This window comes from Heteronotia binoei, chromosome 10, assembly GCF_032191835.1.
Source record: "Heteronotia binoei isolate CCM8104 ecotype False Entrance Well chromosome 10, APGP_CSIRO_Hbin_v1, whole genome shotgun sequence".
Lineage (NCBI taxonomy): Eukaryota > Metazoa > Chordata > Lepidosauria > Squamata > Gekkonidae > Heteronotia > Heteronotia binoei.
The window spans coordinates 44,215,848-44,230,254 of NC_083232.1; the positions used below are offsets into that span (position 1 = coordinate 44,215,848).

A 14,407-nucleotide genomic window follows, 5' to 3' on the forward strand; every position below is an offset into this window, starting at 1 on the left:
TGCAGAGGCTATTAGTGATTTTTCTGGTTATTGGTGGTGGTGGAAAGTACCATAAAGTTGCAGCCAGCTTATGGCAACCTCATAGGGCAGGGGTGGCCAACGGTAGCTCTCCAGATGTTTTTTGCTTACAGCTCCCACCAGCCCCAGCCATTGGCCATGCTGGCTGCGGCTGATGGGAGTTGTAGGCAAAAAACATCTGGAGAGCTACTGTTGGCTACCCCTGTCATAGGGTTTCAAGGCAAGGAGACATTCAGAGGTGTTTTGCCATTGTCTGCCTCTGCATAATGAACCTGAATCTCCTTGTCAGTCTCCCATCCAAATACTAAGCAGGGCTGACCCTACTAAGCTTCCAAGATCTGATGAGATCAGGCTAGCCTGAGCTATCCAGGTGAGGGCCTTCTAGTTATTACTAGATGTAAAATAACTAGTAATGATAGAAAAGCTGTACATTGCTTAATATGAAGAACTGGATGATTTAATTTCTGGCTATACAAGTACCACACATAATTTCAACCTGATGTTTAAGGTGGCCTTGGAAATCAAGGATCAGGCCCAACTCACTCACCTGGATGTTCCTTTCATGGCCATAGCTCATTAAAATTGTAGTGCTACATTGTGGCAACCATTGGTGTTGATCGTTATGCTCTTTGTACTAGCTTTAATGTTACAGAAGAGAAAGCAAGAGGCCAAAAAGCCACCATAGGAACATAAATCATCCCTCTATTAACCTTGGTGATGAGTATTTATTAGGAGGAATTTAGTATTACATAAAAAGAAAACATTGTCACTGCAGATAAAGTTGGTCTGCCTGTTATAGTATCACTGCGAGGGATGGATATGGTACTGGGCCTTCCATCTTACTTATACTCCTGCTTCAGTTCAAGCAGGCGTCAGATTCAGTGGGAGCTCCTGAACCTTTCTGAGAGTTCCTCCTCCTCCTTCTGAGAGTTCCACCTCCTTGTCCATTGAATAGCATGTGCAGATGCATAACAACACCTGGATGAGCTCCACCACCTATTTTTCTACAAAATGATCGCTGAGTTCAAGTATTAAGAAGCTGTGTTGATTTGACCTGGATAGGAGGTCCAACACAGACTTTTACTATTTCAGTTCCCTTATATAATAGCTTTTACTTGCGTTAGTTAACTGTAAAATAAAGGACTGTATGAGAAATATTCTAATATAACAGTTAACAAAAAGTATGTATGTGAAACAGTCCTGTTAAACGTAGCTTCATAAGAAAAGGAGTCATTTTGTTCCCATTTCAATTAGGATTGTCACGGTTTGAAAAGAGAGACTGTTTTGATTGTGTTTATTTTTTTAGTTGTTCAGAGTTTTAGAAAAAGAGAAGCATTGTGTCGTTAAAACCCTCATATGTCACTGGGACTTGTGTTAGCTCAGCGGCTCACTGACTGGCACAGTCGTTATGAACCCCATTGTTTTCAGAGTAAATCATTGTAGGATCTTGGCTGTGTGAAGACTATTCTATAGTGCATTTTTGTTTTGTTTTTTGGAAATTACTCTTTTGTCATATTTAAAACAAATTAACGTTAATGTTTGCTTTCACAGTGAAACAAAAGACTGCCTTGCAGACAAACACATTACGTTTATAGGTGACTCTAGAATTCGTCAGCTCTTTTACTCCTTTGTAAAACTCATAAATCCCCTAATTAAGGAGGAGGGAAACAAGGTATGATTTCAGAAATTTTACATTTAAGTTGTTTATATAATTAATATGGGGAATTTTACTTTAAAGACTGTGATGTAAAGAATAATATAGGAGACAGGATGAGTGGGGTAATTTCAAAAAGAGGAGTAATGAAATGACATTGTAGAGACAGGAACAAAGAGCTTAAGAGGTAGATAGCAGAAACTTGGAGAAAACAGCTGGGAACTCATAATTAAAATTTGGTGAACCTGGTGGAGTGAGTGCAGCCGGACCACCTGTCTCCCTGCTGCTAAGCCATGATGTCATGTGTGGCCCACTTGGGTCACACAGACATCCTAAATTGAGTTTCACCCTTCTAAGCCCTTTGACTTCATTGGATTTGGAAAGCTGTAATCATGTTTAGGATGGTACTGTCAGTCAAAGCTTGCAGTTCTTGAATATGAAATCATCTTTGGGAATAGTTGAGATCTGAGTCAATCTGGGAGAAAGAAAGAAAAAGGAGCTCTGGGCATAGGCAGAGGGGAAGGATGGTATGGTGAGGACAGTGCTGCAGATGCGAATAAAGCAGAAAGACTGCTTTGAAAAGATAGAGGAGGCTGAAGCCAGATCAAGGGGAGCGAGTAGACACTATGGCTTTTTCCTCAGGCAGGGAGAAAAATCCTGTGACATGTTTCAGAGCTATCCTCTCTGGAACATGCTCTCTGAAAGGCTAGCATGACAGGATTGTCTGGTCAAGAACAAGACCTTGAATGGAGGAATTGGGCAGCATAAGTTGCCATTTAATTGAAAGGGCTATACATTTAGTTGAGAATAATTAGAATATAATGCCTTGAGTTGTATGAAATTAATTTGAGTTGGTTATCCTGGAGCAAGCTATGGCACAAGGTAGACAAGTCCCATTCATAGGTGAACATGCAACCAACAACATGAAAAGCAGATGGCTTTTATGGTAGAAATTGCTAGAAATTCTAGGCATTTTTCTCTGGATCATAAATTGATTATTTCACACCCAATTTATGAAGTAATTTTATGTAATTTAAGTTATTGGTAGAAAAAAGTCTTGCCTCAGTACCTTAATGTTTCAGAACCCTTTATGTACATAGTATCAATGAAAACCTGGGATAGGCTTCGAAGAAATAATGTTATGGTTTCTGGGGCCTATATATACACTTCCTTCTTGCTTCTGCAACTATGACAGTTAAAATTTGCTTTTTTTGAAGTTGATATTTTCTAACAGGAACTCAGAAGTGGCTTGGGTTTCATATAGTAGCTTTTTATTTCATTAGACTGTTGATCAGAAACATATATAAGAATTGTTTGGGTTGAATCCTGAAGTTCTGTTCCACTAATGATGGAGCTTTCCTCTACTGCAAAGAACCTTTTTTCTGGTGGAACAGAATTCTTCCACCTGAGCAGGGTTACACAGTTAACTCTTTAATATTATCTCTCAAATAGTTAGGGGTTGAATCCAGAACATATAGTGCAGTCTTGTGCAAATTTCCTGGGAGTAAAATCCATTAAATACAGCAGGTCTTACTGCATTGGAGTTACTGCATAGTTAAGATAAATTACCAAAAACCAACCATTTTGTGGGGCTGAAGCTTTCATAACAAATATTTGTATTCAGGAACTTTTTCTGATCATTGATGTACAAAGCTTCTGTGAGATTTTTTAAAAATGCAGTTTATAGACAATGATAGATTTCTGAAAACTATATGTATATTTTTTAATTTTGATAGCATGGCAACATTCCTTTTGAAGATAAGTCTTCATCCCTCAAAGTGGTAAGCATATCTGGTTGTCTCTTAAACTATCATGGAAAGGAAGGAGGGCATATTAGTTGAAGTAGTACTTGGTGACTACATATCCCACAAGAAATGGTCAATAAAAATAATATTTTCTAACACTGAAAGCATCTAAGAATGGATGTATCTGGCGCCAGTAACATTCCAGTAAATCTTTCAGTTGATTTCTTGTGGAGGATGGATGGATAGATGGATGGATATCACAGCTGACTTTTGATGACCTTTTAGAGTTTTCAAGGCAAGAGGCTTTCATAGGTGGTTTACCATTGTCTGCCTCTGTATAGGAAGCCTAGACTTCTTTGGTGGTCTCTCATCCCTGCTTACATCTGAGATCTGATATAATCAGGCTAGCCTGAGCTATCCTGGTTAGGGCAAATTTTTCAGTTAAGGTTTCTTGCAGATAATGCAAACATATTCTTTAAGTATGGGCAGGTACATTTTATGATTGTGCTTAGAAATACTAATGTTACACCACTGTTTTCTGTAGCAAGTGTGTAAAATTTGGAAATAAAATGTTTTTGTGTGTCTAGGAACTCTTAATTAATCTTGATTTTTCACATGGTGTATTATTTACTTCCACGCTTCATGTGTGTGTTGCACATTTCACCAGTCTAACTCCTCCTAGTTGAATAAATGCACACCAGCTTACAACTCAAGTCAAAGTTATAGTGCTGCATAGGGACAAATGCAGGGCTTTTTGTGAGCAGGAATGCACAGGAACGCAGTTCCGGTTGGCTTGGCATCAGAGGGTGTGGCCTAATATGCACATGAGTCCTGCTGGACTTTTTCTACAAAAAGCCCTATGTGAAACATGGTGATGTCAAGGGGTGTGACTGAACAGAAGAAGAAGAATTGCAGATTTATACCCCGCTCTTCTTCCTGAATCAGAGACTCAAAGTGGTTTACAATCTCCTATATCTTCTCCCCCCACAACAGACACCCTGTGAGGTGGGTGGGGCTGAGAGGGGTCTCACAGCAGCTGCCCTTTCAAGGACAACCTCTGCCAGAGCTATGGCTAACCCAAGGCCATTCCAGCCGGTGCAAGTGAAGGAGTGAGGAATCAAACCCGGTTCTCCCAGATAAGAGTCCGCACACTTAACCACTACACCAAACTGGCTCTACACCAAACTTAATCACTACACCAAATATGCAAATAAGTTCCTGCTGGGCTTTTTGTACAAAAAAAGCCCTGTCAAATGTATTTCAGGAATATTTCTGCTGAACATTGTGGCGTATGTCCCTTTAAGAGGGTTATATATAAGTTAAGATAGGAAGTAGGGAGTGAACCTTGCAGCTGTAGGGCGTGGTTTTATGTTGTGTGTGTTGACTGACTTGAAGATAATAAAACGAACTTGAAGACTGACGTGGAGGCTTTATTTAAGAGACATAACAAACATTATGTTTAAAGCAGCCTGAAGATACTTTGAGTCAGAGTTCTTCATTGTAGCAAGAAAATAACATAAGCCAGGTTTCATGGACTGACATAATATATTTAGAATAAGGAGAAAACAGACAACTTATGAAATGTGCCTTCTAGATTCCTTATGCTTGTTAATAAATTCTTCATTTTTCTGCCACTCCCACCTCAGGATTTTCTGTGGTATCCGGAAGTCAATGGCTCCATGAAGCAACGGATCAAGTCATGGATTGAGGTTAGCTGATACTGGAACAAAATGTGTGAGCTATAGATCAGCATATCCAGGGGGGGGGGGGGTACTTCTAGCATTTCAGGTGATAAAGTTGGGTTATGAGTAGGCTATAGCCTGACCTGTAATTGAGGAGTGGATTTTAAATGAGCAAAGACTCTTGTCATGTTATCTGGGAAATTTGTACAGTATATAATCCTTGTGTTTGAATGTAGTGCTCTCCTTCATAGGAGAGCAGTTGAAGACTTAACTTTGCTAAGGGATTTACTGTTTTTGAAGCGCTGGACTAAGTCACGGATATTTGAGATCCTATGTGAGTGAAATGAAACACAAAGCAATGGAACAGTGAAAGTATGCTGGTGTTCATTTATTCAGTTTTAACTGATGCACCACATTTTACTAAGTGCAGAAACAGTTCCATAACAGCCTTTGTACAGTAACCATGATATCATGTAGAGTTACAAGTATGTAGCTACTTAAAATCCTGTAAAATTAAAGTATTCTAAGTAGCAGATGTTTGCAGTACTCTGACAGCGCGTACAATGCAGGGAAATGGGTGCTTCAGTCCCATTGAACTCTGTGGAACTTCAGTGCTCAGCAAAGAAATCACATTAATTTCAGTGGAATTTAGGCCCAGCATAATTTCTCTGGACTGAGCTCTGTAGTGTAGTGTTTCAGTAGCTGCTGTCGCTACTTTGTAAGGTTGACTCATACCTTTTAAACTTCTTATTAATTCCAAAGCAACATTATACTCTATCTGATGATATTTGCATGTAGGTAGTTTTGCCTGAATAGCTAATTACAGCAGCTTACCTTAGTGATAAGAGATTAACCTCCTTTTCCCTGTGTTGTAGGGGTCCTCTCCAAAGCCTCACATAATTATAGCAGGAGCTGCTACGGTAAGCTGTTCATATAGCAGATTTATAAGGCGAAATGAAAATTAGGGCTGCAGTTTCCTATTTCAGGCCTTTTAGTATCACATGTGATCTTCCATTTCTCCTGGACGGACCACTTCCTCCCATTTTGGCCAGCCTGTCAGTTAAGATCTTTCTCATAAGTCCTACTACTCTCTGTGCCTCCCTCTTCAGAGGCAGGTAGCAGACAGGGATGGCACCTGCTTATATTTATTTATTTATTTATTTATTTATGATTTATATCCCGCCCTTCCCACAAGTGGCTCAGGGCGGCTCACAACAAATAATCAAACATAAAATTAAACAAGTATTAAATATATAAGCATTTAAAGCATTTAAAACATTTAAAATCTTAAAACCATTAAACATTACAACAATATATGTAACAGGAGTCTGGCAAAGCTTAGTTACTCATCAGTTAGGTGTAGGCTAGCCGGAAGAGGGTTGTCTTACAGGCCCTGTGGAACTGAACAAGGTCCCGCATGGCCCTCACCTCCTCCGGCAGCTGATTCCACCATGTAGGGGCCATAACAGAGAAGGCCCTATCCCTAGTGGATTTTAGGCGGGCTCCTTTTGGCCCAGGGATAGTGAGAAGATTTTGGGTTCCCGACCTCAGTACTCTCTGGGGAACATGTGGGGAGAGACGGTCCTTCAGGTAGGCAGGTCCCAGGCCATATAGGGCTTTAAAGGTAATGACCAGCACCTTGTACCGAACTCGGTACATTACTGGAAGCCAGTGCAGAGTCTGAAGACCCGGCCAAATGTGTCCCCATCTTGGGAGGCCCAATAACAGCCGGGCCGCGGCATTCTGCACCAGCTGCAATTTCTGAGTTCGGCACAGGGCAGCCCCATGTAGAGGGCATTGCAGTAGTCCAACCTCAAGGTGACCGTAGCATGGATCACTGTTGCTAGGTCATCGCGATCCAGGAAGGGGGCCAGCTGCCTTGCCTGCCTAAGATGAAAAATCGCGGACTTGGCAGTTTTTATGGAATACCCGTCCTCTTGAGGCTCGGCTGGTGCCTATCTTTCTTTCTCTTAGGTGCAAGGTCAAAACATTTCTGCTTACTTTTGGTTTTTAACGAAGGCATTGATTTTTTAAAAATGCTATATTAGTCTGGGAACTATATTTTAAGCTGTCGGTCTGTTTTTATGGTCTGTGTTTTTATGCTGGCCTGGGGTTTTAATGCTGGATTTTAATTAGTATTTTTAATGCTTTTTTATTACTTGTACTTTATAAGCAACCTTGGGCAGATTTCTGTAGAGCAGGCATAAACTATTTCTGAATAAATAATTTTACTCTTCCTTAATGAACTGTCCTTCTTTGTTCATTGCCACATCCCATATACTGCCAGCCTGAGCCTCACCACTCATTTTTTCATTGCTGCTGTTGTTCCCGGTCTGACAACAAGATTTTACTCTTCTGGGCAGACATTACAAGCTTAAGGCACCTTCTTTGTTCCTACCACCTTCTAGTGGAATGAGAGTCACATGGCCTGATCTGTAGGAGAGTTGACATGGCTTGTTACGATCTAGTGTATGATGGAATCTACTTTAGAAGTAGATTATCCTTAAATCTTGCGATAATATATTTGTCTATTTTAGGCAATTACTAAGTATTGCATTCCTTAAGCTGGAGCAGTTCTTAAATACTTCTGTTGTGATTATGATGATAATAAAGTGTTGTCAAGTTGCAACCAATTTATGGTAACCCTGTGAAGTTTCCAGTCTGTGGCGTTTTCAAGGCAAGAGATGAGTGGAGATGATTTGCCATTGCCTTCCTCTGCATAGCAACCCGTTTTCCTTGGTGGTCTCCCATCCAAGTGTGGACCACTGGTCAACCCTACTTAGCTTCCAAGGTCTGATAAACATGGGCTATTTGGCTGTTCTGATTATATTTCCCCTAAATTCATGTGCTGAATATTTATTTTTGTACCCCTTTAGTGGTCTATCAAAATTCATAATGGCAGCAATGAAGCCCTCACACAGTATAAAATCAATATCACATCGATTGCACCTTTACTGGAGAAACTGGCAAAAAGCAGCGATGTCTACTGGGTCTTACAAGGTAAAATAAACAACATGGCACAACTTTTAAGCTTTCTAGTAAATTAAATTTATGTACGTAACGCTTATAACTTTCAACTGCTTTGAGTGTTCAAATCAGGCTTTTCCTAGGATCTGTCCTGGGAACAGCTGCTGAAGTTGGCATGTCGTCCTAGCTGGAGTCACTGATTAGTGTTCCTCTTGGGGGTTTATCTAAGGGAAAGTATGTTCCTTGTTAAAGAGGAATTTGCTTGCCCATGACATCAATGAACAGATGCTGCACAGGACATTGCCCACAAACTTGTGGCTGGATTGAAGCAAGCTTCTGATCGGGAAAGACTTCATGCAGAATTTTCAAGAGGGAGGCTATAGCCATTCCATTCTCAGCGGATCTTCTCATTAGTAAACATACTTAAGTGCAGCAGGCTAGAGTACCAACTCCGTGAGCATATCTGGACTAGACAACGTCTCTGTACTTCTATCAAAGAACTCAGTCGTACTGGATATGGGCTTGTGAGCTCATTCCAGTGAATTACAGTGAATGTGAGCACTATAGATGGAGTATTTGTTTATTACTTTGCTTTCAAAAATTCTAATACTCATTTCAATTCAGATCCGGTTTATGAAGATATGTTGAGTGAAAGCAGGAAAATGATCACTAATGAGAAAATAGATGCCTACAATGAAGCAGCAGTCACCATTCTGAATAGCAGCTCAAAAAATTCAAAGGCTAAAGTGAAAGTATTCAGCGCATCTAGGTTGATAGCAGAAGAAACTATAATGCAGTCCTTAGATGGTTTACATCTTCCTGAATCAAGTAGAGAAATGGTGAGCAACCACTTTGTAAACACAGCCCGTAGGATTGATAACTAGAAAAGGTTAACTAAAATGCACTGACCAAGTTGTCTTTTCCCATGGACAGAGTGCAATGATTCTCATGAACGTCTACTGCAACAAGGTTATGAAGCCCATTGATGGTTCCTGTTGCCAGCCTCGACCTCCTGTCACTTTGATACAGAAGCTGGCTTTTTGCTTTTTTGGTGCATCTGCAGTTGGATATTTGATTTTGGTCCTTATTCGTCGTAATAATCACCGGAAGAACAAGCCATGCACTGATATGGAAAGTGGAGAAGAGAAAAAACCTGCCACAAATACTTCATCAGTTTCTACTCTGGAGACACTTCTGCTGTGCTTGTGCAAGCTTGGCTTGATTATGGCCTACTTCTACCTGTGTGACAGAGCCAATCTGTTTATGAAAGAAAACAAGTTCTACACTCACTCATCCTTCTTCATACCCATAATTTACATATTGGTGTTAGGGGTATTTTATACTGAAAACACTAAAGAGGTAAGTGTATCTTTCCTTGACTTTTGTTGTTTTACCTAAAGATCATTGCTAATTTGACCTTTGAATAATACGAACAATAAAAACCCAAACCATTTCAGTGGTCTATGTTTTGTTTGTCTGTTTGTTTTAGTCTTTAAATGCTGTAACCTGCCCTGAGCCTGAGCGAATTGACCAAATAGAAGTCTAAAACAATTAAAAATAAAATAAAAATCAGCACATCCAGAAAAATGTAGTGCATAGAGAATGGGTGAGTTTTGGAGGATATGGTCTCAATTGCTCAAAGTCCAGGGCCCTGAGCAAGAGGGCCACCCAGAGTGCATGCACCAGGGCTTCTCATTTGTCCCCACCCCTCTAATATCAACTCTTCAAGCAGCATGTAAGGCTGCTTATGCAGCTTAGTTTGCAGCCCTCTGGATTGTCACCTGTTTCTAGTAGTTCAGTATGGACATAACTTATTCCTGGGATAATAGCTACTTCTTTGTTGAATATAGTATTTTCATACCCATTTGCCCCGTGATAACAATTGTTGTGTTTCCTAATTTGATTGATATGTGTTTGTACTTGTTTGAATAGCAGTGCTCTTGTTTTTATTTTGCTTAGACTAAAGTGTTAAATAGGGAGCAAACAGATGAATGGAAAGGCTGGATGCAGCTTGTAATTTTGATCTATCATATCTCTGGAGCAAGCACTGTAAGTTTTATTTGTTTTTTAAATAATTCTTTATAGAGAAAATGGAGGAAAAGAGTTAAAATTGGAGGGAGGGGCAGGATCCTGATGCAGGTAGAACCTTCCTCTAATCACCACCTCAAAAATGGGTGAATTGAATGACCCCAGCAGAGGGTTCTCATTGATGCACATTAAATATGGGGGTGCAACTATGGATGTTAAGTTTGATTAGAATATATTAAAACAATTCTTAAAAAGTAATTTATATTTTTGTTAACAGTTTTTGCCTGTTTACATGCACATCCGAGTACTGGTTGCTGCCTATCTGTTCCAAACAGGCTATGGACATTTTTCATACTTCTGGATTAAAGGAGATTTTGGCATTTACAGAGTGTTTCAGGTGAGAAATTATATATATATTATTTAGAAAAAATGTTATTGGTTAACATTATAAAAACGTAATCCTATTCTGCCTACTTATGCTGGGTGTTTAATGCCTTTTCCCACTAAGCCAGTAGGAGGCAGACTGGCTCCTTCTAATAATTAGGCTGCAAGGACTTGAGGTAAAGGATTGCCTGTTTTGGTCTGGAACTCAATTGCCGTTCTGCTTTAGCAAAGATGTTGAACTTCTGGTTGAAGAATGCCACTAGAGTGAACTTCTTACTCCTCACCAAGAGGCTTAGCTTAGCCTGAACCCTAGCTGTTTTGGAGGAACTCATTTGTTTGGGTGGGGGGGGTGCAATCTGACATAAATGTCACTTTGTTGGGCTGGGCCATGCATGCCATAAAATGTAACACAAGGTACCAGAGATATAAACTTTTAAAAGGTGATTTCAGATGTCAAATGGCAATAGCAGGTGAATGACAATAGCAGGCTTGATTGAATTAGATGTTATATGCAGAGGGGTAGTAGGCATAGAGATACTAGCATTGGTAATAAAACAGGAAATCTAGCTCTCAGTTCTATCCAGGAGGATGCAAAGAATAAATGAACATAAGTCTGACATTAGAAACCACAACATTCAGTTGCTGACCTCAGAGCAGCAGTGATCTTACAAAGGAATTTCAAAGGGAGATTAGAAAGAGGGACTGCTGAACTGCAACTGGTAATGAAGCTGAAGACAATGCATCCTCATGGCCTGAACTGAGAGCTAGTTTTCCTGTCTCCTTACCAATGTGGGCTGTTAACATTTGACATCTGAAACCACTCCATGCTCCAAGTTATAAGGACCAATCCAATTCCTAATCAGGGTGTGTGTTTGTTTTGAAATAAAATGAATCCAGATAGGAACAGAGAAATATAATATTTTTAAAAAAAACCACCCACCTTTTCAGAATAAACCAATATAATTTCCTAAATGTACATTTCCCTTGTCAGAAGAATCCATACTCCCTCCCTCCCTCTGAAGAAGTGTGCTTGCACACAAAGGCTTATACCTGGGATAAAACAATGTTGTTCTTAAAGCTGCCATGGGATTCTCTTTCCTTCTTCTCCCTCCCCAAAAGAGGAGCAGCAGCCCCAGAGAAGGAAGCGGAAGCTCTTTATGTGTGTGCAAGAGAGATAGGTAGAGGCTTGTCTTTGTATCTGTCCCACATGAAACAGGAAGGAGGTCTGTGTGTGTGTGTGTGTGACAGAGAGAGAGAGGGAAGGGGGAGGAAGGCCAAAAGCAGGAAGCAAAGAGCCAATGAGGGAGCTGGGGGAAAATCAGCCTATGGTGCAGCTGCGGTTTTGAAAAATGAAGAAGCAGGAAAAGGAAGTTGCTGGGGGAGGGGCAGATTTGAGCCCTGTACAGGCCAGGTGCCTGACACTCCTTGTTTAGATTTTTGTGGTTGTGGCCACATGGCAGCCACTTTCCCCGCAGCATATCTTCATAACAAAAGGGGTTAGAGGCTTTTTAAAAATGAAAACTGGGAACTTGGGGAACTCATTATGCACATTATTGTATTATATCAATATAATAATATTCAACTGCTGATTTCCCCTTCCCCCCTTTTTAAAGCTAAAAAAAAAGGCTTGATAGTACAGAGGGCAGAAGGAATGGCTACAGCTGAGGGAGTGGAGCAGCCATACTGTGAGGCAACATGCCATGTGGAAGCCCCATTGCTGCTGCACTGTATTGGGAGCTACAGCAGCAATGAGGAAACTACACATGCCAATCCCCATGTTGAAAACATTGTTGTCTTTTTTACTGCTCATTCATGTTCCCTTGCTCAGCAGCTGGAAATGATTGATGTGGTTCTAAAATGGGGGTAGGGAGAGGCTCCAAGAATTCTGTAAAGTGTCACCTCAGAGGAATCTTCTAAAGAAGAGGAGTTGTTGAGTATCTCAGCGGCTGTGTTTACCCACAGATATTCAAAGTAGAGATCCTGGCTTCAACAAACAGCAATATGAGATTTGAATCTCAAGGATGCCACCTTGCATATAGCTGTTTTTCAGTTCTTTGCAAGGCAAGTTTCTTAATATGTAGGTACTTGCCATTTGTGGCTCTCATTGGCTCCTCATATATGGTGCTAGTGTTACAAGTTCTCGCTCTCTTTTTTTAAAAAAAATCAATTTCTGTCCCTCCTTCAGTGTCCTCTGTCAGGATGCCCTTCATAAAAAGACCAGTAAGATATTGTGACAGTCTGGGAGACTCTAAGTGACAGAATCCTGATAAATTATCCAAGGGCATCTTCCTCTGGCACCACTTTCCAACACTTAGGAGTAATCAATAGGTATCCCTGTCCTTTGAAATAGAGAAGTGACTTATTGTCCAAGATATTCTTTCTTGGGAATCATCCTGTAATACATAAGACAGCAGCATAGCTATACTTTAGATCTGATCATTGTAGCATTACATGATGCAGTATTACTGATGTGATCAGCGGAGTGTCTGATTTACCATTTGATAGTGAGGAGCCAAGCAGTGGACCAGCGGGTTATGTCCTTGCAGAAATGTGATAATGTATTCCAATGAGATTGTAGCCTGCTCATCTTTGAAATATATGTAGGGGTTGCCCTGGATTTTTGAGAGCTCAGGGCATGATTCAAATTCCAGCATCTATTTTATTTGCTTACTTACTTTTTCACTGAAACTTCCTGGATCAGATGGACACTGTAATTGTTAAAACTAGACTTACAGATTCATAACAGGGTCCCTTTTCTGTGAGGCTGTTCAGTTCTCCAGTCGGGGCAATTCATATCAGCAAAATAATGGTGAATATAATGCAATTTTTTATGCTGGTGATGGCTTTTTGTGTTTTAAGCAGAGAAGGATCTGTTGCCTGAGATCCTTTAACCAGAGAGGCCAAAACTTGAATCTGGGAACTTTTGAATGCAAAGGATGTGCTGTGTCACTGAGCCACTCTCTTCTCAGAACAAGCAAGCCTAAACAGAAGTTCTTACAAAGGGAACTCACGAGGAATTTTTGGAGTGATTCTCCCTCCCCTTTAGCACCCCTATCCAATTCCTCCCACCATGGCTTCCCGCCACTGTCATCTTCCTCTGTTTGTCTCTTCTTTCCATTTCAAGCATGGTTACTGTGATTCTTCCCCCTCCCCAACACTGTTTTTTCTTTTCAGTATGTCTGACTCTTTCTTTCCATTTCAGCCATGCTGTCATTCCTTCTCTCCCTGCCCCCCAATCATTCCTTCTTTTTTGCTCCTCCTTTCCACCCACCCATCTGCCTACTTCCATTGTCTTCCTGAGTTTGTGCCGTGCATGTGTGTGTGATCAGTCCTCTCCTGCTTGTCTCTCTTTTTTTTTCATTTCAGTCATGCCGTCGTCCCTCCTTTGTCCCTTCTGTCATTCCTTCTCTCCTGCGTCTCCTTTTCCCCTCACCTGCTGTTGCTGCCTCCTCCTGGGCTCACCTGGCTGTGCAGTCTTTCATCTTCCCCAACCCACTTGCTCTCTCCCTTGCCAGTCAGCCAGCTCAGCTGCCCAGTCTGCTCTCCTACTGCCACCTCTGTCTGCATGGCAGGCAAACCTCATGGCAACACCTCCTCCTCCCACCCTCAGTTGGTTTCTGCTGCCAGCCTACTACCATCCCCCACTGCCTGTTCTCCTTCCTTGCCACCTTCTCCTCCACACAGAGAGGGAAGTTGGGGAGGGCAACTGAGGCAGCAGTGCTGCAGCCTCCTCACCCATCTCTTGTCCACAGTGCTAGAAGCCATCTTCTCCTTACAGCAGAAGCATTGTCTGCACATGTGCTCCTATTTGGGGGGATTTGCACACACTTCAGTTTTTCTAGTTTTCAGATGTTCTTGAGAACATGGATGGTCTGTCTTATGTGTAAATGGTCCCAATCTGCGGACATATATATCCACAGATCCTTTAC

The 14,407-nt window shown here is 41.0% G+C and overlaps 1 protein-coding gene across 1 annotated transcript in view; it reads left to right on the forward strand.

The window, feature by feature from the left end:
* CASD1 (CAS1 domain containing 1) overlaps positions 1-14,407 on the forward strand; it is a 43,832-nt gene that overhangs the window by 12,663 nt on the left and 16,762 nt on the right. Inside the window, exons 3-11 of the mRNA XM_060248514.1 lie at positions 1,570-1,690; positions 3,409-3,453; positions 5,064-5,126; positions 5,975-6,019; positions 7,976-8,099; positions 8,691-8,905; positions 9,000-9,425; positions 10,026-10,115; positions 10,372-10,491. Coding sequence (XP_060104497.1) covers positions 1,570-1,690; positions 3,409-3,453; positions 5,064-5,126; positions 5,975-6,019; positions 7,976-8,099; positions 8,691-8,905; positions 9,000-9,425; positions 10,026-10,115; positions 10,372-10,491 — 1,249 coding nt within the window. The remainder of the gene's footprint in view (positions 1-1,569; positions 1,691-3,408; positions 3,454-5,063; positions 5,127-5,974; positions 6,020-7,975; positions 8,100-8,690; positions 8,906-8,999; positions 9,426-10,025; positions 10,116-10,371; positions 10,492-14,407) is intronic.